The sequence below is a fragment of the Anas platyrhynchos genome, chromosome 7 (genome assembly GCF_047663525.1).
Source record: "Anas platyrhynchos isolate ZD024472 breed Pekin duck chromosome 7, IASCAAS_PekinDuck_T2T, whole genome shotgun sequence".
NCBI lineage: Eukaryota > Metazoa > Chordata > Aves > Anseriformes > Anatidae > Anas > Anas platyrhynchos.
In genome coordinates this window covers 38,420,451-38,445,202 of record NC_092593.1, presented here as the reverse complement: position 1 = coordinate 38,445,202, position 24,752 = coordinate 38,420,451, and the positions used below count along the sequence as shown (strand labels likewise).

Sequence of the window (24,752 nt, the reverse complement as noted above, 5' to 3'; positions counted from 1 at the left end):
AAGGTATAGCACAGTTAGGACAACTGAGGTATTGAAAGTTAATCAACCAAACAGGTTGGGCTTTCTGCATAGGCAGCTTTGTATATCATAAAATCTAATTTGGGAATTTTGATTGCAAGCACACTGCTCTGCATGACAGCAAAGGTGATGCACAGTCTGACATTTGAATGAGCCGTACCGTTTCAGTAACCTGAGAGGTTGTTTAGGTGAATGTTGTTCTCTTTCCCTCCTCCTGGCCATGCCTGGGATGCGTAAGTAAAATGCATACATAACAGCCCTGAGCTGTCAAGAATATGTGCTCTGTATTTATTCAAACTGCTTGTTTATAGCTCTTAAGTGCTCCCGTTGCAGGAAGCAGTGCAAGTACTGATTAAGCACTCAGCCGATGTCAATGCTCGGGACAAGAACTGGCAGACCCCGTTGCACGTGGCTGCTGCAAACAAGGCAGTGAAGTGCGCAGAAGTCATCATTCCCATGCTGAGCAGCGTCAATGTCTCCGACCGAGGTGGGCGGACAGCATTGCACCATGCAGCTCTGAATGGCCACATTGAGGTGAGTTGGTTAATAGCAAAATTGATCTTTGATTATTTAACTCATTTTTTCCTCTTTCAAATGTTTGTCCACTATGGCTGGGTCTGGACTGAGTCTCATATCCCTGACACCTGTGATTGCTGTCATTCAGCTGCTTCCCAAACTGTGTGCCAAGTTACCTATCTACAGAAGTAAGAGTGGCAGGAAAGCATGTCTGCAGAGCTGGCATGCAAGTGAACTGTGCATGCAAACTTGAGGAGCTGGCTGTGCCACCAGCCCTGGCAATTCAAGTGTGTCCTGGGCTATTTTGCGCTTAACTGCTTGAGAAAATAAAAGAAGAATGGAAAGAAGGAAAACCTGCTAGATTCATTTCGTACTGAAGAAAAGTTCAGCTGTGTGAGATCCAGTCTGATTTTCTAATTAGTCTTCTAGAAAATGTGCTTTTTTTTTTTTTGAGATCATCCATGCTGCTTCTCCTTACCTTATGCAAGTAAACCCTCCTTCTATTTATTATTACAGTTTCTATACAAAAAAAACACAGTTTTGTAAATAATGACTCTTCATAAATGGTTTTGATAGTCTTTAAATCTGTGTGGAAGGATTCTTTCCGCACCTGAAGTTCATCTAGAATAAAATGTCTTCAACTGGAACAGTAAAAATCCGTCAACAAAAGTTGATCAGTTGACACTGTAATTAAAAGAAGGAAAGGGAAGAGTAGTTCCTGTAAAATAATGATAGTGTTTGGCCTTTAAACTACTGCTTTGGCCTTTTTCCAACTATTAATGGAAAAAGATAGTAATGCTTGAATCTAACAGTCATAATATCAAGTTCCTGATATTTTGAGTAGAGTATATCAGAAATTATAATAGAAATTATGCTGTTATTAGATGATCTCTGTACTGATGGAAAAGCACTGTACAAGGGAAAAGCAAATATGCAGCTCTGTAATTTATGATTTCAGAATGTTTTGCTGGAGAAGAAACTAGTTGAATGACATTCGGTTTTCTTTCTTTTTTTTTTTTTTTTACCTGATTTTTTTTATTTCTAAACATTGGATAATTGATAATAGGGAAAAAAGCTTTTCACTTCTTAGCCATACTGCCTAAAATTTCAGTATCTCATACAAAACAGCTTGATTTTATGATCCCAACTTTATCACTAGAATGCTTTGTTATAAGCTATTGAGTGTCTGATCCACAGGGTTTGTTTATTTGCTCTCATTACTACTAGATGGTGAACTTGCTGTTAGCCAAGGGGGCAAACATCAATGCTTTCGATAAAAAGGACAGAAGAGCTCTTCACTGGGCAGCGTATATGGGTAAGGCTCAGGTTGTTGTTTCTTGTTCTAATTTCCTGTTGACAAACTGTCAGTGTGTTTTACAATGCACAAGACACAGACCTGTCTGTGGAAGGTGGGAGATGTATTCACCCCGTTCAGAGAGTGGGTTGACTGATTTAAATACACAGTGCTCACTTAGTTGTGGTTTTTGTTCTTTTAATGACTGGAAAACTAATTCAGCAAAGTGAACTTTGACCCATCTGACGAAGGGGAATGTGGATTGCATGCATTTCTTGACCAGGTCTGGAGCTATAATTAAGAATATTATGAAAGTGTTTTTTTTTTTCTTTGTAAAACTCCGGGAGCAGTGTGAAACATCAGTGAAAGGGCCAGTGCATTAGCAAAAAAGAAGTAATTTGTGGATAGTGAGGCGGGTATACCTGTTAAAACTCTTTTTCATTTTTTTGAAGGTCACCTGGAAGTTGTTGCCTTACTGATTAATCATGGTGCAGAGGTGACTTGTAAAGACAAGAAGGGTTACACCCCACTTCATGCAGCTGCATCCAATGGACAGATTAATGTTGTGAAACACCTCCTTAACCTGGGGGTAGAGGTATGTGGTAATGTGCTCCTTATGACTTCCATATTTGGAGATACCCTTTTCCTCTTTCTTATGGATGCTGCTACATCAGCAGAATTTCTAAAGAAAATTGTTCCTGTTTTCTGGACCATGAAAAGCACCTGGTGCTATGTATAGTTTATTGGTGTAGGAACCAGAAAACATTCTGGAAGGTAAAATGTGTGGTATGGACAGTAAACTCCAGGCTACCTTGCTGAAGGAAAAAAAAAGATAATCAGGAAGTATATGTTGTTCCTGTAGAGAAAGATGGAGTAATTAAGTCTCCTTTGGCTTGGCATTCCCTTTGATATGATGAAGTTGTTCACAACACATACATGGAGTACTTTCCAAAACAGCAGTTTAGGCTGTGTAAGTTTAGGATGTGCATTTCCTCTCTAGCTGATGGAGGGAAGGAAGAAGATCACTTTCATTCCAGAAAAGGTCTTTATTTCAGGGCACAGACTTCTCTTAGTCTAATATTGCCAACTCAATCGTCTAAAGCAACAGTGAAATTACCAGAAGAGTCTGTGCTGGTTGATTAAAGATAACAAATAAAGACATTGCTTTTATCAGCTTTATAGCCAGCTGACTTGACCTACCAAAAAGGTGTCAGAACTGTTTTTACAGGCTGTTGACTGTGAAGTTGAAGGGGAATAGGTGTTTCTGTTATCAGCAATACCATGCAAATAATTACCTTCAACTTCCATATTTTTTGTCACTGGAGATATGAGCTTTGAGATGCCTGTATTTTGTGGAAGGGTATTCACAGCATCCATGAGTCTTTTGTGCAACCTGTCTTGCCATATTTTACAGAACAGTGCTTGAATTCCAAGCCAGTCATCAAGAAGTAATGTAATCTTAATTACATCTTCGTAATACTGAGCTGCTGAAAGCAGTTTCTTATTGAAGTGTAAATGGCTGTGCAATTTCTCCTTCCCTTCACTATGACACTTTCACTCCCTTCCCAAAAGGAATCTCTGGAAAGAGATCTTAAATATGATTCTATTCACAAAAACTCAATAGAAGGTGTTTTTGTGTATTTTTTTTTTTTTAAGTTTCTGAGCTTTTTCTTTATCCTACTTTCTCGCTTACATATAAAAGCTTTCCAGTTATTAGGACTTTTATCATCATCATCATTACATAGTCCTGCTATCAGCTTTAAGCTTCAGGCTGGCTTTTAGAAATTGCCAGTAGGATAAGACATTAATGATAACGAAGGTAAAGCATTTTAAATTAAGCTCTCTGGGAGCGTATTTTTATCAATGAAATTTGTTGGTGAGAAATATGCCCTATGGTAGTTTAAGCCTCCAGCTATTTCCATTTGCAGAATGTGATGTGTTATGTAAAACAATAAGCTGATGTCTGTATTTCTGTGTCTTCTTGTCTTAGATTGATGAAATGAACATTTATGGAAATACTGCACTTCACATTGCCTGTTACAATGGTCAGGATTCTGTTGTTAATGAGCTGATTGACTATGGTGCTAATGTAAATCAGCCTAATAATAACGGATTCACTCCCTTGCATTTTGCTGCTGCCTCCACTCATGGAGCACTGTGTCTTGAACTGCTAGTGAATAATGGGGCAGACGTTAACATTCAGGTAAAACTTGCATTTCAGCTCTTTGATTTTGCTTTATCCTGTTTTCCTTACATTAGGAGGCTGTGAACTGTAGTAACAAGTACAGCAAGGCTTTAAATCCTTGATAGAAGTAGAGTGATGCTTAGAATGCTAATCATTAAGCTGTTTGAATGAGGTTAACTTCCAGCAGAGGAGCTCTCAGTGCCTTGATAAATGTAATGGCAGCCTTAAACTCTGGGCCAGCCACTCCTCATAAACCACTAGTAGAATTTAGTCCCTGAAGCTCTGTGTTGACAGAGGCAATGGTGGTATGTCCAGGAACTATTCCTTTCTGGTGTTTTCCCTCCACCTGCAATATGGGTTTCATTAAACCTGTTCCTAACAAGTTTATTTTGACTTTCCTGGGGAAGTAAGACCTTGAGAATGTTTGTTACATATTTTAGAGGCCTAAGTTTAAAAAGCATGATTCTGCTTAGGTTATCTGAATTCTCTTGATAAAAGAGCAAGTGATACGTCTTGGTGAACCTCAAAGGGACTTGCTAGAAAACTAAAATCTCTGAGTTCCTATAAGACTATGGCTACTTTAAACTGTGTGTATTCTAGTTTCTCATCTGTAAAACTGGTCTTCTAGCATTTAACACCTCTGTCAGGTCCCTTGAGATGAGCGGACAGTCAGTGCACTATTTAAACTCAGAATAATTGAAATGAAATTAGGAATTGTGCTCAGCAATAAATGCGAAACTCCTGTGCCAATAAATGTGAGTAGTGACGCAGGTACCTTCCCCTGTTATTTTCTCAGCTCCTCAGCTTTCCCAAGCTCGTTTTGTTTTCTCTAGATTCCAAAACATTTATCTCAACTCATTGTACTTTTCCTTGCATGTGTCTTCCCTGTTTTCTAATTGTACCTCAGCCCATTTCTGCTTATTGCTGCAGAACTGTTTTACTTATATGCTTATACTTTTTCATCACATACAGATTCAGTCCTATAGTCTTCAGAAGTCAGTGGAGGTTTTATCTGAAGAAAAGCTGTACGATGTTGAGCTGAGAAACTTCAAGTTGTTACCCCTACTTTACATGCTGAATGGTTGTTTTTACATTTTGTCTATTAGAGTAAGGATGGGAAGAGCCCGCTGCACATGACAGCTGTCCATGGGAGGTTCACGCGGTCACAGACCCTCATTCAGAATGGTGAGTTTTGGTGCCTGTTCAATACCTCTCCAAAAGTGTAGGCATTTTAGAGGTTGCAGTTTTTAGTTCTGACCCAGAATGCCAAAGGACTGTTCTGAGAGGTGTTCAACTCTCCGTCAAATTCTGACTTGGAGCTGTATCGACATCTCTCATTCCACAGTGTCATAACAAGTGAAGATTTTGCTTCTTAACAAAATCCCATGTTCCTCCAGCTGACAGTGGTCCAGCTGATCTGTTGTGATTCTTAACCTGAAAACAAGAGTTCAAAGCTGTGGCATTCTATCTGATGACAGAAAGGCACAACAAACTTTCCAAAATGCTTTAAAGAGTAAGAAAACTAAAAGTTTCTAACTGTCCTCCCCTGGGAGCTGTGGTGTTCATAGAGTTCACACCATTTTCTCTCTCCTATCACTCAGCAGCTGTACTTCCCTCACCTCCTTTAGTTCTGTATCTTGCTGCTGTCTTCACTGTGTGAACACTTACTTATTCACTAAGCGACGAATAAATATTCTGGAGGGTGGACCAGCGCCACCCTGTTTTTTCTAGCATAGCCAGGAACAAATTTCAGGATTCCGGATTACCTGTCAAATTCATTAAGTATCTCTTTTGTCCAAGCATATAACATATTGTTGTTGGAGATCTGGCAGAGACCTGGTTCTGACTGACAGAGGTGGCTAGAACTGATTGTTTACTTATGCTTCCTAGCTTTGGCTGTTATACTAGACAGGACAGTCTAGGTTTTCTGTTTCTTTTGTTTTGTTTTGTTTTATTTTTTAACTACAATTCCAAACTTGTAACCTAATTTAACTGCTGTATCCCTTGATAGAGCTACTCTGTGTGAGATGTTTAAGAAGTCTGAAAAGTTAGGCTGTAAATGCAAGGGTGCTTACATGTACAGAAGACTGTGTTTTAAACAGAAGCCTTCAGTAGGTCATGCTTCCTTCAGGTTGTCATACAACTTACTGCCACATCTATTCCTGGATAAATAAAATAGTAATAAAAAAATGAGTTTGGGCAAGCTGAAAGAAAATGCAGTTTAGTGTTGTTTAGAGTTGTTTAGTGAAAGATGCTCTCTGACTTAATGGTTGTTGTTTGCTTTGTGTTGGATCTGTGTGTGAAAAGATTGGCAGTTCTTAATCTGTCCTTCAGCCGCTCTACTACTTCAAGTTACTTTGTTTTTGATTTTCTTTCTTTGTTCGTTGCCCCTCTAATTTTAGTTTTGTACACACGTCTGATTGCGAGTGAATCTATGCCTTGTCGCCATGGGATATTGTGGAAGAGAGAAATGTCAATGATTTAAAGAAATGCAACTTTATCCTATAGTACTTAGTGAACTGCGTAAAAACATCTCAATTTCTGGCTGCTGTTTCTGAGTTTTGGAGGAAGTTGGCCTACCTTAAAATTATGAAATTGGAAGCATGATACCCATCTTTAAAAATGGGCAAAAAGGGAAGCTGGAAAACTTTATATATGTCAGCCAAAAATTCTGAAAGGAATGAATAAACAGACTTTTGAGTACTTAAGGAGGGCGTAGGCGATATCTGCTATAGCTTCCACAAGAGTGAAGTATGCTGAAACATAGTTCTCTTCTACAGGAGGGCAATGGGCTTTGTGAATATAGCACAGTCCTCTGACTTTTCTGTGGGCAGGTAACGATCATGGAGACCTCCCTCTATGGATGGAGACTCCACCCCAGGGAAGGAATCTGTTGTGGCATTTCACTGAACTTTATTCACAATTAGAAAATTTTGTATAGTTCTTTAGTAGGACTTTTTTTTCTTTTTTTTTATGGCCTGTTATCTCCTGCGTGTGGTGGAAATGCAGTAAATCTTACCGTATCCTCATTTTAGCAAGACTTTTAAATACTTTCCTGAAGTATTATCACAGCAAACAAGTGGAGTATAGTCTAGATGAAAATATTACTGTGTGGGTGTGTAACTGGTTGAAAAACTAAGACATTAATAATAAATGTAAAGTGTAATGAAGAGAATTTTGAGTTTCTCTCCAGTGTCTAGTACTATTCAGTATTTTCATTATCAGCTTGAATGGTGGAATAGAAAATGTGCTTTTAGTGTTTGGAGAAAGCATGAAGTTGGGAGAGACTTTTAGTTTGGCAGAAGGTAGAGTGAGAATTGAAAATGATCCTGTACAGCTGGAGGTAGAAGTTATAATGCAAGTGAAGCAAAGGAGAGATAGCACATACAGGCAGGAATATCAGTTACACAAATACAGAATGGCAGCAGCCAGGTGAGTGGCATTTCCTCAAGAACTGATCTGGGGTTTATAGCGCATCAGAAGCTGAACACAAGTCAAGTCAACAATGTCTTGGTGTTGCCAGCTTAAAAAAAAAAAGAGACAGAGAAAAAAAACAAAACACCACCACCACCAACAACAACAAAAAATGTGCAACATACAGGAGTATATAGGTATATAGCACAGCCAGAAGGCGTAAAGTGATTAATCCTTTGCTCAGCTCAGAATTGGTAGGCATCAGCTGTAGTACGGTTTTTGGCTTTTGACATTTTCCTTCCAGAAGGATGTGGGCCAGCTGTAGAAAACTGGGGGAAGGATGAGAATGGTTGGAGTGCAGCAAATCTGATCTGCAAGGAGAGACTGAAAAAATGAGGGTTGCGTGGTCCAAAAAGGAAAACAAGGGCTTGATAGGAATCTTTGCATGGGCCAAAAGCTGCAGTAGAGAAGAGATAAAACACGAGATGACAGGCTTAAACTGCAACAGGACATGTTCTGTTTAAGCCCTGTGTAGTAATTTCTGATGATTAAATATAGGGCAAGAAAATGTTGAAACAGGTTGTGTGGAGTTCTGCGGAGTGTCAGTCTGCGGAGGTCTCACAGGTTGGTTAGGCAGATGTTGGTCAGCAAGATCACAAAGAATAACCTGAACTGCTGACTAGACCTCCTGAAGTCCCTTCTTACCCTTTTGTATCCCATGGAGAAATCCATGAGTTCTTAAACACAACAGGACAAATGCAGCCTCCACCTCAAGATGGGGGCTGATGTTCTGCTAGGTAGAGCTGAGCAGATGTACCAAGGAAAAGGTGATTGTGCTGTTCCCTGGCAGCTGCTCTCAGCCCCTGTTAAACACAGAGCAGTCTATTTGTGTTGTAAGACACAGAAAAGGCACACAAAACAATTGTAGTTTGCAATGTGTTCCTTTTGGTCTTTTTAAATGATCTGTTTAACATTGACGCCTTATAGGTAAGGTTCAGTGGCAATGTGTTAACAAATCATGATGTAATTTCAGCAATTTATTCTTTTACTTTAATAGGAGGCATGTGTTTGTACCTTTAGGTGAGCAGCAAGTCTGAATCATGTTCTTTGCCCGTTGTATGTCATCCCATGCACCTGTCTGTTCCCCGCCACTGAAGTTATGGAGGTGAAAGCACTTCAGGCAGACCACATGCAGTGCCAGTGGCTGCCTGGGCCACATGTGCCAGTTCTTGGTCTATGAAGTTCAGTCACCTGGTTATGCTTCATTCACTAGGGAGAAATATCGTTTGTGGTCACTAGTCCACACTTAATCTTTTGGTGTTAAACTGTATGAAAATGTCTTTTGCAGGAGGGGAAATCGACTGTGTTGATAAGGACGGTAACACTCCTCTGCACGTGGCTGCAAGATATGGACATGAGCTTTTGATTAACACCCTCATAACCAGTGGAGCTGATACTGCCAAGTAGGTGGCTGAGGTGGAGCTGCTTCCAAAGGTTGAGTGCTATGTCCAGTGCCAGGAACCACAGTTACTCCTCAGTTCCTGAAGTATGGAGGCTAAAATGGATAAACGTATTTGTACTACACTTCAATGGGTGACAAGGGACTGAAGTATGAATGGTGGTGCAGGTGGAAGGGAAGGAAGCCCTGCTAAGCCCTTATTTTGCACAGTTATGTGGTTTCAGGTAGTGCCAGTACTGCTTTTTCCTGAAGCTTTGATGTGGCACATGGACATAAAACGTACAAGAAGTATGCATGTATAAAGTGTATCTTGATCACAGGTATTCCAGCAGGAATGTAGCAAAGAGTTTGTATAGGAAACATCATTGAAGGCACTTGAGTTTTTTTTCCAAAGGGAATTGTATGCATATTCCCTAGAATTTAAGTTAATCTAATTTAGCCTACACCATGACTATTCTGTTATTTCATAACTTTTGATATGCCATAGGATAATCAATAGAATTGCAGTATTGCAAAGCAGATGTTCCTAAGCCTGATCTCAGTATAACTGTAGAGCTTGCCTTGATTTTGCATGGTTTCTGATAGCCAGATGGCTGAAATAATAGAACTGATTTTATTTGATTCGTGGGGCTTTTTTGAATAGAGGGGTAATGACTTGAAATTGGACACAAATTTCTAAACGTTGTTAGTATTTTCTGCTTCAGTTCAGCTATTTTTTTCCTTTTTCTCTTCTTTTTTTCTTATTTTTTTTTCTCTCTTGTACTTGTGTCAAGACTGCACCCACAATAGACAAGTTATTATAGTCCCAAACATTGGGAGGTGCTTGATTTTTAAGAGTTGAGTATTCATAATTTATGTTCAGGTTCTTGTAGTCCATCAAAAAGAAAACAGCAAACCTGAAGGTAAACAAAGGGGTTTAAAAACAGAGTAATATCATGCCATGAGAGATACCTATACTGGGTGTTTTTAGCAGATTCTGATTACATAAATATGTTTTCAGCTATTAGCTGCACATCTCCAAAATAAAATTTAAAAGTCTTCAACCTAGAATGCAGTGTAGAAATGAATGACTCCTCTTGACTTACCTTCTTAGAAAAACCTGATTGCAGATGTAATTGTGCTGGTTTTAGTTTTGAAAATACTTGCAGCTCTTTCTGTTTGCTTGCTTGAGCATGTTAAAGGAAGTGACACTTCTGCCTACGTTCATATATCAAATATGACTGTCGCCATGCAATCTCAGAAGGTGGAACAGATCTTCAGTTGTCATGGGTAATGAATTTCCACAGGCTTCAGCTAATGTTACTGGATTCTGTTAACATAGCCAATGTGAAGATCTTGGTGTCTAAATAGATGTGCATTTTTGCTAGCTCTTTTGACAGTACAGTATGTCTCAGTCTGCCTCTTTTTTTGAAGCTTCAGGGTAAAATGAGGTGCTATGGGATAGCCCCTCTTGGACTCAAGGTTATCCAGTTAGAAATTTCTATTTTGCACTTGGGTGACTTGAATATTGATCAAGTAAATTACATCTACCAGCACCAGAAATAAGTGGAGTTCGATAACCAGAGATACCAGGCAGACCCAAGTGATGCTGTTGTGCTCAACGAGAGGAGTGAGGAGCGTTGAAACACTGGAAATGGGCTTTTATATGTATTGCGTGTGAATAGCTCTGGCTGAGCTCCCCAAACTGGTTTTGAAAGAGAGAATTCAACGTGTTAGCAACAACTGCAAACAGCTCAGTCAGTCTTTGAGGCAACTGCATTTTAAGGAGAGAGTGTGTAAGTGATGGGAGGAACCCATGTGAACAGTGTTGTAGAAGTGTGACTGGCTAGCAGATGTGCAGAGTATATTTTGATGGAAACTAGCCAAAACATGTGCTGGGTGGAAATCTGGACCTAAAAGAAGAAAAATATTGCTTGAGATAGCTAGATGGAGGAGGAGATGGAGGGAAATGGGTGTAGAAGCAATGTCGATACGGAATGTCCAATGTTCGCTTAATTAAATGAGTCCACAGCTAAAAAAATGCAACCTGCTTATACAGATGCAGCAGCTTGATGAAGCTTGTGCTGCTTCCTTTTAAAGAACAGACTGACAGATCATCTTTTAAGAGATTTAATCCATCATGTACAAAATGGTGCTGGCAAAAGAATATTTGTGCAGCACCTCAGGTCACTCTTTAATGTAGTGAAGCAGCAAGGAAGACAAATGTAATGTGAAGAAAGAGGAAGGATGGGCCTGTGGATTCTGGAAGGAATGAGGTTGTTTAATGCAACCCCAACTTTGTTAAATGCACATGTATAAAATTTTGAAGAGAATAAGATATGCTTATAAATATCCAACCACTTATTTGTCTAAAGCATGATAAACAATTATGATTTATGGTGAATCTTGCAGGGAAAAAAAAAGTTCCTTTGTCTTGGTTCTGGATCTAAAGTCCTCTTCCATGAGGTGATCACTCTCAGTCATCTGTCAGTTGTTTTACAGAGAAGAATCCATCTGCTGTTGTTCAAGAGTTTGTCATTTTTCAAAAACATATTGGCTGGAGCAGTCAGGAGATAATAATCTTGTTGAGATAGTTGGTTACACAGGCTCTGTGTTTATATGCACTTGGAGGACTGCTTAATGGTATTTCTAGAATAACAAGATGGTAATCGCAAATCAGTGCTCAATGACAGAAGCCAAGATACCCAAACCCAGGAGTCTTCTCAGGCATGTGGCATGGTTAGGGTCTGAACTGGGACGATTTGCTGATGTTAATAAAAGCTGCTGAGTGTTCGGCTTGTTTAAGAACTATGTGGTTGCCTGATACATATTTAGCATGAAGATAGGTGTCTACTTTTTTTGTTTTGTTTTTGTAACCCAGTATGTCTGCTCAGAGGAGTTTATAGTGTAGTTGAAAAGGAGGGTTATGTATTGGGGGGGGGGAGTGAAAGAGCATGTGATGACAGTAGCTGGAGCAAACAGGATTAGATGATTAGTTATTAAGGTGTGGGAGGAAAACCCTAAGTGTCATGGCACCCTAAAGGAAAATGTGAAAAAGAATCATTGGTTATACTATCCCCAGGGCAGAGGGAAGAATGGGAGGCTTTGAAAACCCAAGCAAGAGTTGTCTAAGGGACGTTTACTGCAGTAAAAATGGATTTCAGAAATAATACTAAAAAGCTTTTGGTGTTTACTTTTACCCCTCAGAATGGCCACTGTGGTATGTTTAGCTGATGCAGAAATACGTGCATCCCATGCTGGGAGATTGATTCTTAGCAGTGTCTCCTCCCTTGCTTTCTCCTTTACCTTAGCTTTCATCTCCTGTTTTTAGAATCCTTCCTACCACATTCTGTTCAAAGCATAATGCCAAGATTTTTCTGTATCAGAATATTTTTAACTCCTGAGAAGGATGGTAAGGAAATACAGATAAAATTATCAAGGCAGGAAGAATTTTCTTTAAAAAGGATCAAACACGCTGCCTTCATGGAAGGACCTTTACATGTGCTGTGTTTGTACGCCACCTGTATTGTTACATGACCTCATCTTATGAGGCTGTTGTGCCTTTCAGGTGTGGGATCCACAACATGTTCCCTCTACACCTAGCAGCCCTGAATGCTCACTCAGACTGCTGCAGGAAACTGTTGTCATCGGGTAAGTAAACCAAGGCAAGCGGCATCTGTGGAGCTCAGTAGTGTGCGTCCGTGCTGCCTACAGCCCCTTTATACCCATTGTTGTGAATTGTTCAAATGAAATACTTCCTGTGCTGCTGTCTAGTGTGGTGTATGGCTTTCCTAACAGCATGCTGGTAATTCCTTGCATCCTGTATTGTTCATGCCCAAAGCCCTTTTCTCCTGGTAGGCAAAGAGAGTTTATATTAATTCACTTGGAAGAAGGAGAAAATTTAGGATGCTTTTCCAAATTTTAGGCATGCAAGACACCATTTTTTCCCCTCTCCTCAAAGAAGTAATAGAAAAAATTATCTCCTTATTAAGCCCACACTTAAGCACAGGTATTTGTATCTGTATCTTAGTTACAGCTAAAGTATGTTTCTGAATTTGGCCAAAGGCTGGCCAAAGTTCTGCACACGCAGGAGGGGAAATTAGTGAAGGTGTAGTTTATGGAGAGCAGTCCCAGCATCCTTACCAGAGCCCAAAGCAAAAGCAGCAGGAGTCTGCTGACACAACCTTTTCAAAAGAGGCAGTAATAAGCCAAATCCTAAATATTTTTTTTCTAGGCAAGAGTTTTTGTGAGTTTAAAAAACAAAGAAACGAACAAAAACCAAATTAAAAAAAAAAAAAAAAGAAACAAAAACCAACCAAGAAACACAAAAAAAACTAACAAGGATCATTTCTTTTTCCTAGAAAAGTATTTCATTACTCAACACACAAAATCTCCTATAACTACTTTTTTCCATAAGCTTGAATCACCTAAAATATAAAAAAGTGTGAAAAATGATAATTCCCTACCACATTACAGTAAACCTAGGTATCTGTTGGTCTTGACCATCAGATCAGGAAGGGAAAGAAAGCTCTGGGTGACCACTGACAGGCTTGTAGTTTGGCCTTCTGCATCTTCATGACAATCCCTGCATGCTCCTGGAAGCCTCTTTCAAAAAACTAAACCTAAACCCACACACAATAGAAATTACCCTATTTCATGCTCAGGCTGACTCTGTAGCTTTTCTCATCTCTTCATGTTTTCCGTCTCCGTGTCCTGCTGTCATAGTTATCTCAATAAGTATCTAACTCCTGAATGCCTGTCATGTGGTTTTAAATAGGGATGTGGTGCAGAGCTGGATGCAGAACTAAATTCTTGTTGACTTCACAGCTCTTTTTATAGAGCTGCCAAAGTGGAGCAGCGGCTCACTGTTTCCGTGACAACCTCTTTCTGACTGTAGTTGCTTGCGTTCTGTTTTTTCTAACTAACTGATTTTTCTGTCTCTGCAATGTTTCTTGTGGTTTAACTAGGACAAAAGTATAGCATAGTGTCCTTGTTTAGTAATGAGCACGTGCTGTCTGCAGGCTTTGAAATAGACACCCCTGATAGTTTTGGAAGAACATGCCTCCACGCTGCCGCTGCAGGAGGGTGAGTAGTTGTGACTGTAGCTGTTACAAGTTATTTTGTGCTTTCATCGCAGATTTGGTGCAAGCCAGTTTGTCTGTGCAATCCACAGATGTCAAATTCTGGTCACTTGAGGTTGTATTTTGCCACTGCTCTCATGCACGCATTGCTTGCAAAGCAAAGGAGGTGGTCTGAAAGGACTCCTCTAAAACAGGCAGCTGGGTTGTGACTGAAGCACAAGTTTCAGATGTAGGGTAAACCTTCCTTTTTGTGCCCCTGGGAAGACTGCTTCAGCTTTGGGTTGGAGTGCTGTGTACTCACCCAGATCGGTTTATTGCCATAAGAGTTGCTGAGGGCCAGTAGTGAGCAGAAAAGTGTCAGTTCCTAAAGCAAAGCAGAAGGAGGAGAAGGAGCTGTGGCTCCTGGGATGCTGCTGGCAGGGCAGTTATTCCCAGCCTCCTCCGCTGGACTGTATTCTTGCCTCAAAACACAACAGTGTCCTTGAGGCAGCAACCCTGGAGTCCAAATGCAGCTCTCCCTTCCAATTTTCAGGTACAAGTTCAGAAGTTCCTAAAACAACAACACAAAAATCACCAAATCAGAAAGCCAAAGTCTTACAGAATGATGCATTCCTGATGAGTGCTGGGAGCATGACATGAAAACAAATTAAAACTGAAATACCTCAATTTATGTTGTAAATGTAGCATCCAGTTAGTTTAAATGCTTCCAAATAATCGTCAGTGGAGCTCTGTGAAGTTAACCTAGCAAAAGGATAAAACATTTGGCAAGCATTGAGTTTTGACTCTTCTTTGGAGGACTATGGCTCAGAAAACAGCTGAAATGGAGCCTTGGCTAGAACCCAGTCTGCATTCTCTATGATTTTAGCAAGCAGAAATGGTCATCCATGGTGAATACTGGGTGATCTTTCAGGAAGTTGCTTTTCTTCTTGGTGAATCAAAATAGATATATCACAAAATTCCCATAATTACAGACACCTAATGAAATTGATCTGAATGCCGTTTTTATAATTCTTACGGTATTTTTCTTGTTGATACTTGTCTCCTGTTCTTAATAGAGGAGGTATGATTGTTGCTTGGATTGAAATTATTATAGTACGCTTCAGATGCTACCCCTTCAATAAGGCTGCACTCCAAAAGAATAATAAAAACAACCTGGAAGTCCAAAAGAGAACGAAAGAGAGGCTTCATAAGAAGCAAAAGTAGTTTATGAAAATAAGTCATATTTTTCCAGTGGTTTACTACAGTTGTCATCACTAACAAGTCTTTTTATTTTTAGTATGTTGTGGTGAGTGTTTTGAAGTTAGCAGTTTAGAGTAGGGCTGAACATATGCCAACGTACCGCATCCCGCCATTTTTTCCCTGGAGCTGAAGCTATGCAAAAAGCATTTATTTTTTTTTTTTCCCTGACACATGCCTGTTTCTCCCATTACATTAATGGGAGTTGTATGTATGTAGAAAACAACATACTTCAAAGGTCTGCTCATCTGGTTGTGAACAGAAATGATTTATTGCCCCTGTTAATGATAAAGAAGTCTTGGAAAGTGCTATGCTTCTTTACATCACTTTCTGGCTTGGGGTCGTACATTTATTCTCCTAAATTACAAAATGTATCAAAATTTAGCTGCTATATTTTCTGTTAAAAATCACCTGGCTTTAAATGACATGAAGAAGCTGTGTTGAATTCTTTGAACAGGTAAAAAAAAACAAAACAAAACAAAAAAAAACACAATGGAGCCCAACTCATCCACTTATATAAATTCAATTTAAATATGACAATCATTTTAAATACTTATGCCTCTTATTCAGCAATGCACTTAAAGACATGCTTAAATCTATTGTCAACAAATTATATGAAAATGAACCTAAAAGTAACTCTTGCAATTGAATCTCACTAAAGTAAGCAAGATTTTAGCACAGTGCTTACTGTTGAATGCTTTTCTAGAAGGGGGTGGATTTTGTTAAATGTCACCTCTTCATTATTAGACTGACATTTTATAAGCAATCAACAACTTTAAAAGCTCTCTCATAAAATAGCATTTCAGTGTGGGAAGCATTAGAGTACAACTCCCTTTGAAAATCTACAAACACACTGAATTCAGATCATATTTACTGCTTTTTCTTTGGAAAAAAATATCTATTTTTCTTCTGCAGAAGAGAAGTCTGAGGTTTTCTAGAAACAAAGGAAATTGACACTTTCTAGTCCTTTTCAAAGGAAATTGACACTTTTCTAGAAACAAAGGAAACAGTCACTTTCTGTTTGCTGTGATTGAATTTCAGGTTGTAGTTGTCTGTACCCTGATATTGCAATGCAAATAGTACAATAGTAGAGTAACTTTTTCCCGTTCGGGGGTGGGGAGGCAATCAAGATGTAAGCTTCTGCTTTGTTTATGCTTTATTATTATTTTTTACTTCTCTTTTCAGTAATGTTGAATGTATAAAACTCTTGCAAAGCAGTGGAGCAGATTTTAATAAGAAGGACAAATGTGGGAGGTAAGTAAATTATGAGGTTAATTTAAAAAAAAAAAAAAAAAAGAAGAATCTAGCAGTCAAGGAAGAAAGACCACCTCCATCTGGAAATTGTGTGTTCCAGGAAAAATGACAGTAAAATAAAGTAGGAGTTTGGCTTTCCCTACAGAACTGCTGCTACAGTTATATGCCAGACAGGTGCAGACTTCATTATATACATAAAAGCCATCCCACCCTCTCAAGTTTTCTGTTTTAAAAATATCACAGGTGTATTATTTTTTTCCCCTTATTGCTTTTCTTATTGCCTGAATTCTTGTGCTGATGTGCCCAAGACAGCGCCCTTGTTATGATGGGAAGGATTGCTGCTATTTGACATGCTTCCTAAATTTTTTTCCCTTCCGTATGAAGTGTTGCTATGAGTGTTGCTATGCCAGGAATGGATGCAGAGATTTCACTCCTTGATTGCTGCAGAATCTCTCAAGCATTTTGTCATGTGATTTTTCGACAAGGCAGATGTTTTCCAAAGCAGGTTCCCTAAAACATAGGGGTGGAATTAGAGCAGGGGAAGAGCTGTAGCCAACCTAATAGCACCATTTGGTTTGGTACATTGTGTTTTGTGTGATAGCAGATTGTGCCATTACACATTTATACAGCACTGCAGTGGCCATACAGCCCTGTAATGGGTACATTATCATCCACCCTCAGCTGTGGCAGGGAGGTGCCTAAGCACTGAACCTGGGTTTCCTGCTTCTTTCAAGCTGTAAATCATGATAGATGTGCATGCATTTGCAGTTGCTTTAGATCAGTGAGGAAGGTGAATTCAAGTTAACTGTTTGATGACAGTAACTGTGTTTGAACTTAAGACACTGCAGAAATTCTCTGTAAGTACTGCTGGGGTACCTGTTTTTCAGGCCTTGTCGTTATACTAACATAAATGAATTACAGCTGAAAGGTTCCAGCATGGCTCGGGCACTGTGGATGGTACTTCCTGGTAGAGAGACAGCAGTCATTATTATTCAGATCCTTTCAGTATATACCCAGTAGAAGTGTCAGATATGTAAAAAAAATATATAAAATTAAGATATTCTTCTGTCCCATTTATATGAGCCAGGTTCAAAAATGAACTATACTCTGTTTCTGTTTTGTTTTGTTTTGTTTTTAAACAACTTCCACCAAATTGAAAGTAGATGATTTTAGGGGACAAATGAATTTAAATTAGTCAGTTAGGATTTTTGTGTAGCAGAGGGAGCCTTTGTGAGTTTCAGCCCTGCTGGAAGTTGTTCTGACAATGTGAGCTCTCTCTGAATGACATTCAGGCTTTGAAGTGGGTGTGCTGAGCATGTGTCATGCTGAATTTTCCTGCACAATGAATCTTTTCTTGGGCTTTGGAATTTGTCAGTGTGATGGGATCCCCCCACATCTCTGTCTGTGTCGCAGTCCACCTCTGGTGCTGCTCAGCCTGCCTATGCCAAGATGATTTGGAGCTGTGTACAAACTGTAGTTTCATTGTCTGGAGCGGGGTTGCCTCCATGGGGTAATTCTGAGCAGCTGAAGCTAGTCAAAGTGAACAACTGGAGCTGAGCCTTGGCAGAGGCATGTTTAACTACTGAGACACATGTCCCCAGTCATGTTGAGCAGTGCTGCATAGCAGGTGGATTATCAGACTGCAGAGAAACCAAACTTAATTCCGTCCGATGGACAAAGAAGCTTTTAAAGCGTTGTCTGTGCATAATAAAAAACATAAAAGCATAGTAATGCTGTGCAAAGTCAGCCTTAAAAGAGAGTTTATATGTGTATTATTATATAAACAGGAAAAAAAAAAGAAGGCAACTGTAAGGGAGGTGATAATAAAGCCTGGATCAGTTGCTCTGTTCAGTTGGTACAGCCCTGCCTGTTGTAAAGTGTGTGGCAGATTCATTTCCAATTGTTTTTTCCTAAAAAGTCTACTTTAAGTACTTTGAGATTGAAAAATCTTAGTCTGCTCCCATGTGGGAATATTTTTGAGACAGGAGAAACACATTGTGTGTCTCCAGACCATAGGTTTTGTTTTCCTTTTTGGGGATATTAGGAGAGGGATTTACTTTGGAGTTATAAAGTGGTGAGAACTATAACTGTGTTTTACATATGTGAGATATATATATAAATATACTTATATATACTTATATATATTTCTCTTCTCATGGGCAGTCATCCCTACTAAATAAGATGCTGCGAGGGATGTCCTCCTCTTCTCTGCCTCCCAGCTGGAGGCACATAGTGGTGTATGCAGAACAGCAGCAGCAGATCTCACTGGGAACAGGTTGTTTGCAAGATGCAGATTTTGGATCTCTTTGCCACTAGGCTTGGTAGGAGCACCAAAACTTCCTAATAACACAGTAATTTGTTCAATTTGCATAACTTTGCATTTCATCAGAGGAACATAAGGTGCTGGTATTGACTTGCTGGAAATCTGTAGGAATACAGCAGTTAAGATTTATTGTTATCCCTGGCAGTGCATGCTGGAATATGAGGTAACAAACTGTCACTTGTGTTTCAGGACACCTTTGCACTATGCAGCTGCAAATTGTCATTTCCACTGTATTGAGACACTGGTGACAACCGGAGCCAATATTAACGAAACAGATGACTGGGGGCGCACCCCTTTGCACTATGCTGCTGCTTCTGACATGGACCGAAAGTAAGAGAACCTGTTTGTATTCTTTATTTAAAGTGTTTTGCCAAATCGATGTCATTCTGCTCTCTTTGTGATGCTACGCCATTTGAACCAAAAAAAGGATTTTGTTAGCAAAGGAATTTCTCTCAGATATATGCGTAACTTCACATGGAATTGCTCTGACTATATGCCAGATCCGTAGGTGATGCGGCATCTCAGCTCTACAGTTTACCTTTCATGTAACACACAGTTTTGCAGCCTCTCTGTCCTAATGAACTATTTTACAAACAGTCTGTCTTCTGTTTTCCTCTGTGTAGTTTCCTCACTAAAGGAAGCTCAGAGAGTTTTCCATATCTGCTCTGCAAGACCATCAGAAGGGGTGGGAGAAGGGGCAGCAGTAGGAGAGGTTTTCCCTGATATACTGCAGTGACAAACATCTGGCCATTCTGACAGACTTCTTGGCAAAGATGGGATAGATCCTACCCGTCAGTCTCTCCACTGTCAGAGTTGCTAAAAACATTCACCCTCTCCAAATAGGCTGCTCTTTGGAGACTAAGAGGAGAGAGGCCTGGGGAACATCCTTTGGCAGAATGCAAAGCTGTTCTTTTGAGAAAAGTTTGGAAGGGGGAAAACAACTGCAAAACTTAAAAATCCTGTGGTTACTGAATGCAGTTTCTGATTCCCAGTTAGCTGCATGTTCTCATAATCTCTTCCCAATAATATACCGTATAAAACAAGCCCAATTATCCTGTTAGCGCTTTCTTAAAATTGTTAGTGACCTCTATTTATTTTAGGTTATCCCATGCTTATCTACCTCTTTCCTTCAGACGCTAAGGAACTATTTTTTGGTTGCTAATATGCAGAGGTCTGAGTTAAAGGGGAAAAAATAAGTGTGGTACATTCACAATAGAATACCACCTCAGAGCCACTTCAGACTTCTCCTTAACCTTGTGGTAGAGGTTTGGATACCATATAGGAGCATCAATAGCTTCCTTGTCATTTGCTTCATTTGCCATGATAATACTGATATTGAAAATGTCTTCCCTATCAACCTGAAACCTGAACAGTGCTGGGAAGAAGGCAGCAGGCTCTTCAAAGGACCGTTCTTGGCATTACAAGCAGAGTAGTCTTACATGAAAGCTTTCAGCACCGATTGTTTCTAAATCTGTCTTGCCAGGGTGAGGTCTTACTCAGGACGTTGAGAATTGCAATTCAGTGTATGTTTTTCAGCTTCTGACTTTTTATAGGTGATGCTCCTGCATGTAAACAAGCTCTTGGTTAACTTAAGGATGTAGCTACTTCTATTGGTAACGGAAAAAATAAAATAAAAACGTAATTTAACCACATTCTGAACATTGGCCGGAATATGTGACCTTTATTTGCCCTCATAATCCAAACATAAATTGATTCTGATGTGGTGATGTTGTCTTATTAAATTTTCCAGTTTGAGATGTTGTAGAAGTCCTGTTACATAGATGAAATGTTGTTTGCAGTCCATCATTTTATAGGACAGGTTTTTTTTTCTTCTAATTGACAAAGATCTCCTTAAGTCAGACAGTGTTAGTCCAAAGAATATTCAACATCATTTAACTTTGAGCATGGGCAGTTAATGAGCAGATAGAAGTCTTGGTGCAGCAAGGTAGTTGTACGGTTTCAGCTATTCTGGTAACTCTTTTTACTCATGGACTTCAAAAAATTACCCCTTCTGCAGTGGAAATCACAAAAGCATTTTCCTTAAACAGATTATTCAAGTTTCTGATTATGTGTTGTTTTTCCAGATCATGGCTTATTCCGTTCAGGGAATCCTATATCAGGATCTCGCTGATTTTTAGTGACAGAAAGCAGATGCATACAGGGCTTTCATTTGTTATATGAGATGTTTGAAATACTGGTCAGTACACAGGTGTCTCCTAGGGCTTTTCTGAGCTTTGACCAACTGTCTTTATTCAACATAACACACGAGGACTATCCATGAGCTTACAGTGTTAACATTCAGAGGAGTTTTTTTTTAATTGATAAATAAGTTTTCTTGAGTCAGTGCCCATCAGACAGACCCTGCATTTGTGGAACAATCCATTACTGTTAGCACCCACAGGAAGAATATAAAATCTCAATAATAGGAATGGAAAATAGCATGATAAGGAAAGAATGTACTGTTTTGCGTTGTGCAGAATCCAATTTGGAACATGTGTGTTACATAGGGATTGAAGTCAGCAAACAGTCCTCCTTACAGGCCTTTCAAGGTACTGATCTGCCCTGTTCACTGAAGTTTGGAAGCATGTGTTGGTCTTGGTGGCCAAGCAAATTCATAATCACAATCTGACTGTAAGGTCACGAATCACAATCTTCATCCATTTGACCGGGCAGCAGAGATGCCACAAATGATCCAGGTGTGCAGGAGTGTGAAGACATGCTGAGCTCTTAGAAGAATCTAAAGAATCTGACCAGGCATTTGAGAATCTGAGGCAATATCTCACGGTGTTGCCAAGATATTTCACAGAAAGTGAGGAGAGTCAGCAATGCAGCTAAAGCATATTCAAGATAGACTACTTCAGTATTTGTACCTAAAGTACCTAAAGGGCTCTGAATCTTTGATGTTACTAGCACGTCATTGTAGGAAGCAGCAAGCTGTAGTAATCCTGAATTCCTCTCTGCAATGGGAACAGAACAGAACACACAACATTGCTGTAGGAGATATGGAAGGATTCTGGACAGTAATGAGCAAACTGTTTCTGATAGAAACCAGAATTTTCTTTCTTTCTTTCTTTCTTTTTTTTTTTTTTTGCATTGATTGGCAGGATGATAAACTGCCATGTTGTAGTTGTCTCCATTGCTTGCTGCAGACCCATGTAGCATGCTCATTAAATTTACATAAACTTATTTATTTATTTATTTATTTATTTATTACTGTTGGCTGGAGAAGGTCAACTTCTTGCAGAGGAGATTGGGGATGGGTGGCAGACTGCATCAAAATCATTCATATTTTGAAAATAAGCTGCATTTTTCTGTTGTTTATGCTAAGAAGAAAGAATATTTTAGGTAACTCCCATGAAAATGCTGAAGAACTTGAAAGAGCCAGTGAGATGAAGGAAAAAGAAGCTGCGTTGTAAGTTTGGTGTCAATAAAGAAGTTAAACTTTGCTTCTGAAGAAAGCCACTGCTTTGCACTGCAGTTTGCACTCTGCTTTCGCTCTTTCATTGCTCTGCTAAACAAAATGCTTGGCTTTAATGAGGGCTAACCTAAAGAAAAAAGCTCTATGCTTTCTTCTGTGTGCATATTCCATAATATTTCTGCTTCTGTGCTTGTTGCTCTTTTTTAATTGAAAATGCACTGCTTCAGTAATTTAATAATTCGTTAGCACCATGCATTGCCTTATTTTAATGCTTTGCACTGAGAGTGTATGTTGCAAAGAGAAGTCAATCAATGGCTTCTTCAATTTATTTGCTCGGATTAACATTTTCACCTAGCTGCATATTGATTATTATTTTTTGTTTTAAAAATACCCTTTTTCATATGGCAGCCATATATTCAATACGGATTACAAGAAAGTAATAGCAACAAAATGATAACATCTTGATGGAATAAGAAAAAATGTTAAGAGCTATGAAGAACGTACAGGATCCTTTGAAAAACACAATTTAAAAATGCTAACAAAGAGGAAAATACATTAATATACATACATACCAGGAAAGTAACTCAGCAAAGTCCAATTTTTCAGCTTGCCATAGTGTATAGCTGCAGGCCAATGCTGTGGTCTGTGAGATTTTGCATAAAATAGCAGCAGTTCTAGCTCTTCCAACTTAGTTGTTTACATTACGGTACAGGATTGTGACTTTCAGGCTTTGTAATAGAAGACCAATTTGGAACCTAGAATGGCAGCAAAGGTTGGGTTTAAGATGGTTTTTAATGAATTGTTTTTATGATTGTTTTAAATCCCCACTCAAAAATGAGTGGGGATTTTCTGGTTAAAAAACTGGTGAATGTGGTGAAGAGGAAGGCAACCTGCAAATGATTTGAGGTGCGGTTCAAAACACAGAATTAACTGCCTGTCTGCAGTGCCACTCCTAGCTGTAGTGAGGGCTAAGTCTGTTAAATAGAGTGAGTTAAACTCGTGAATTGTTCACAGGTGTCTGGAGTTCCTTCTACAGAACGATGCCAATCCATCCATCCAAGACAAAGAGGGGTACAACACTGTGCATTACGCTGCTGCATATGGGCACCGGCAGTGTTTGGAACTGGTGAGTGCTCACACAGTTCAGAGATCTCTATCTGCTGATATATATATATACATACATGTGTGTGGGGGAGGTCCTATATGCTAGTATTGTGAACAGCCCCAAAGGTTACAATTCGAGTTTCTTAGATATTTACAATGCTGTGAAAACCTGCAATAAACTCAGGAAGGTGCAATAAACTCAAATCTATGCAACCAGATGCATCTTAAAAACATGATCATCTTGATAATCCAGTCCTTGTTCAACAAGCTGGTGCTTAAATGTTGTCTTTGAGTGGAGCTAAAATTACTTTTAACTGTGGTCAAAATGTTCCTGGTGTATGTGCCATTAATATGGGATAGTTCCCACTGCATGATGCTGTGTGTCCTCCGTAGCTGCCACATTATCGGACTTGCAGACTGAGAGAGTAAATAGCTTTTGTTAGCTTCATACCTGCAATGCCTTTTAACCTGTAAAGAAATAATAGCAGCATTGTTAAAGTAACCATCATCAACCTTGTATGCCATGTGTCTGCTTTTTAGTTGTTGTATTTTCATTGTTGTTGCATCAGTCAGAAATTGCATCTCATAAGAAGCCAAAAATCTGGGAGATTTATTGTGTGGACTTATAGGAGTTTGATGGCTGTAAATAAATAAATAAATAGAAGTGTCATGAAAATGGATCTTAACTGAACTGTCTGATATACAGGGAGATCCAACTCTTAATTGTTTTTTTTTTTTTTTAAAAAAAAAAAACACAACAAACTATAATTAGAAAATCATATAGAGATCCAGGCCTTAGTAAGACCACTGTGTGCTGTTTATTGTTTTATGTTGCTTGGTTCGTTCTTTGTTAAAGAGCCAAAGTACTTAATTATTGAGAAGGACTATTGTATGACACATGCTGCTTTCATACCACATGCATCAGTGCTGTCAGTTACTGCCACCTCTGGGGAAATCCTGCAGCTGTCCTACCCCAGGGTCACCAGCGCAAGGAACGGCTGACCTGCAGTTACACCAGGGCAGCCCTGGGTCACAGTTGCAGGTGGGGTGCTAAGCCTTTTGAGCTCCCACCTGTGTGCACAAATATATTTAGGGTGCTTAGGGTATCACTGCTGCTTTTTCACTCGTGGCAGCCATTTGGCCTTTCCTTGTTTAGAGCCATCTCCTCTCACGTGATTCTGCCCATGGGGACGGAGCAATACTCTGCTGTGCCTGCTGTGGATTTGGAACAAAAGCAAATGCTCCCGGCATTTGAAGGATGTATATATAGTCTTCTCTGTGCAGTGTGCAAGCCTATGCTTGTATGCCCACAGCAATGTGTATCACAGCCTTACCCGTGTCTTATCACCAGATTCTTGCATGACTTGTGTGAGCAGAGCTCTCTCTAACAGCGTCTTTCAGCCTTCAGATCACAGTCCCTGTGTGCTGCTGGGTGCAGAGCAGGCACAGAGCAAGTTCTCCTCTCTTTTCT

At 39.5% G+C, this 24,752-nt stretch overlaps 1 protein-coding gene across 15 annotated transcripts in view; it reads left to right on the top strand.

Annotated features, from left to right (window-relative positions):
- The window catches only part of ANKRD44 (ankyrin repeat domain 44), a 141,696-nt gene that overhangs the window by 83,307 nt on the left and 33,637 nt on the right, over positions 1-24,752 (top strand). For 5 of the 15 annotated variants that reach the window (XM_072040576.1, XM_072040573.1, XM_072040579.1 and 2 more), the window contains exons 5-16: positions 352-552; positions 1,762-1,849; positions 2,281-2,423; positions 3,819-4,031; positions 5,120-5,198; positions 8,776-8,890; positions 12,434-12,516; positions 13,833-13,950; positions 16,368-16,436; positions 18,949-19,089; positions 22,088-22,171; positions 23,192-23,303. In XM_072040576.1, coding sequence (XP_071896677.1) covers positions 352-552; positions 1,762-1,849; positions 2,281-2,423; positions 3,819-4,031; positions 5,120-5,198; positions 8,776-8,890; positions 12,434-12,516; positions 13,833-13,950; positions 16,368-16,436; positions 18,949-19,089; positions 22,088-22,171; positions 23,192-23,303 — 1,446 coding nt within the window. The remainder of the gene's footprint in view (positions 1-351; positions 553-1,761; positions 1,850-2,280; positions 2,424-3,818; positions 4,032-5,119; positions 5,199-8,775; positions 8,891-12,433; positions 12,517-13,832; positions 13,951-16,367; positions 16,437-18,948; positions 19,090-22,087; positions 22,172-23,191; positions 23,304-24,752) is intronic. The other 10 variants (XM_038182330.2, XM_038182333.2, XM_072040582.1 and 7 more) reach the window with 3 other exon arrangements.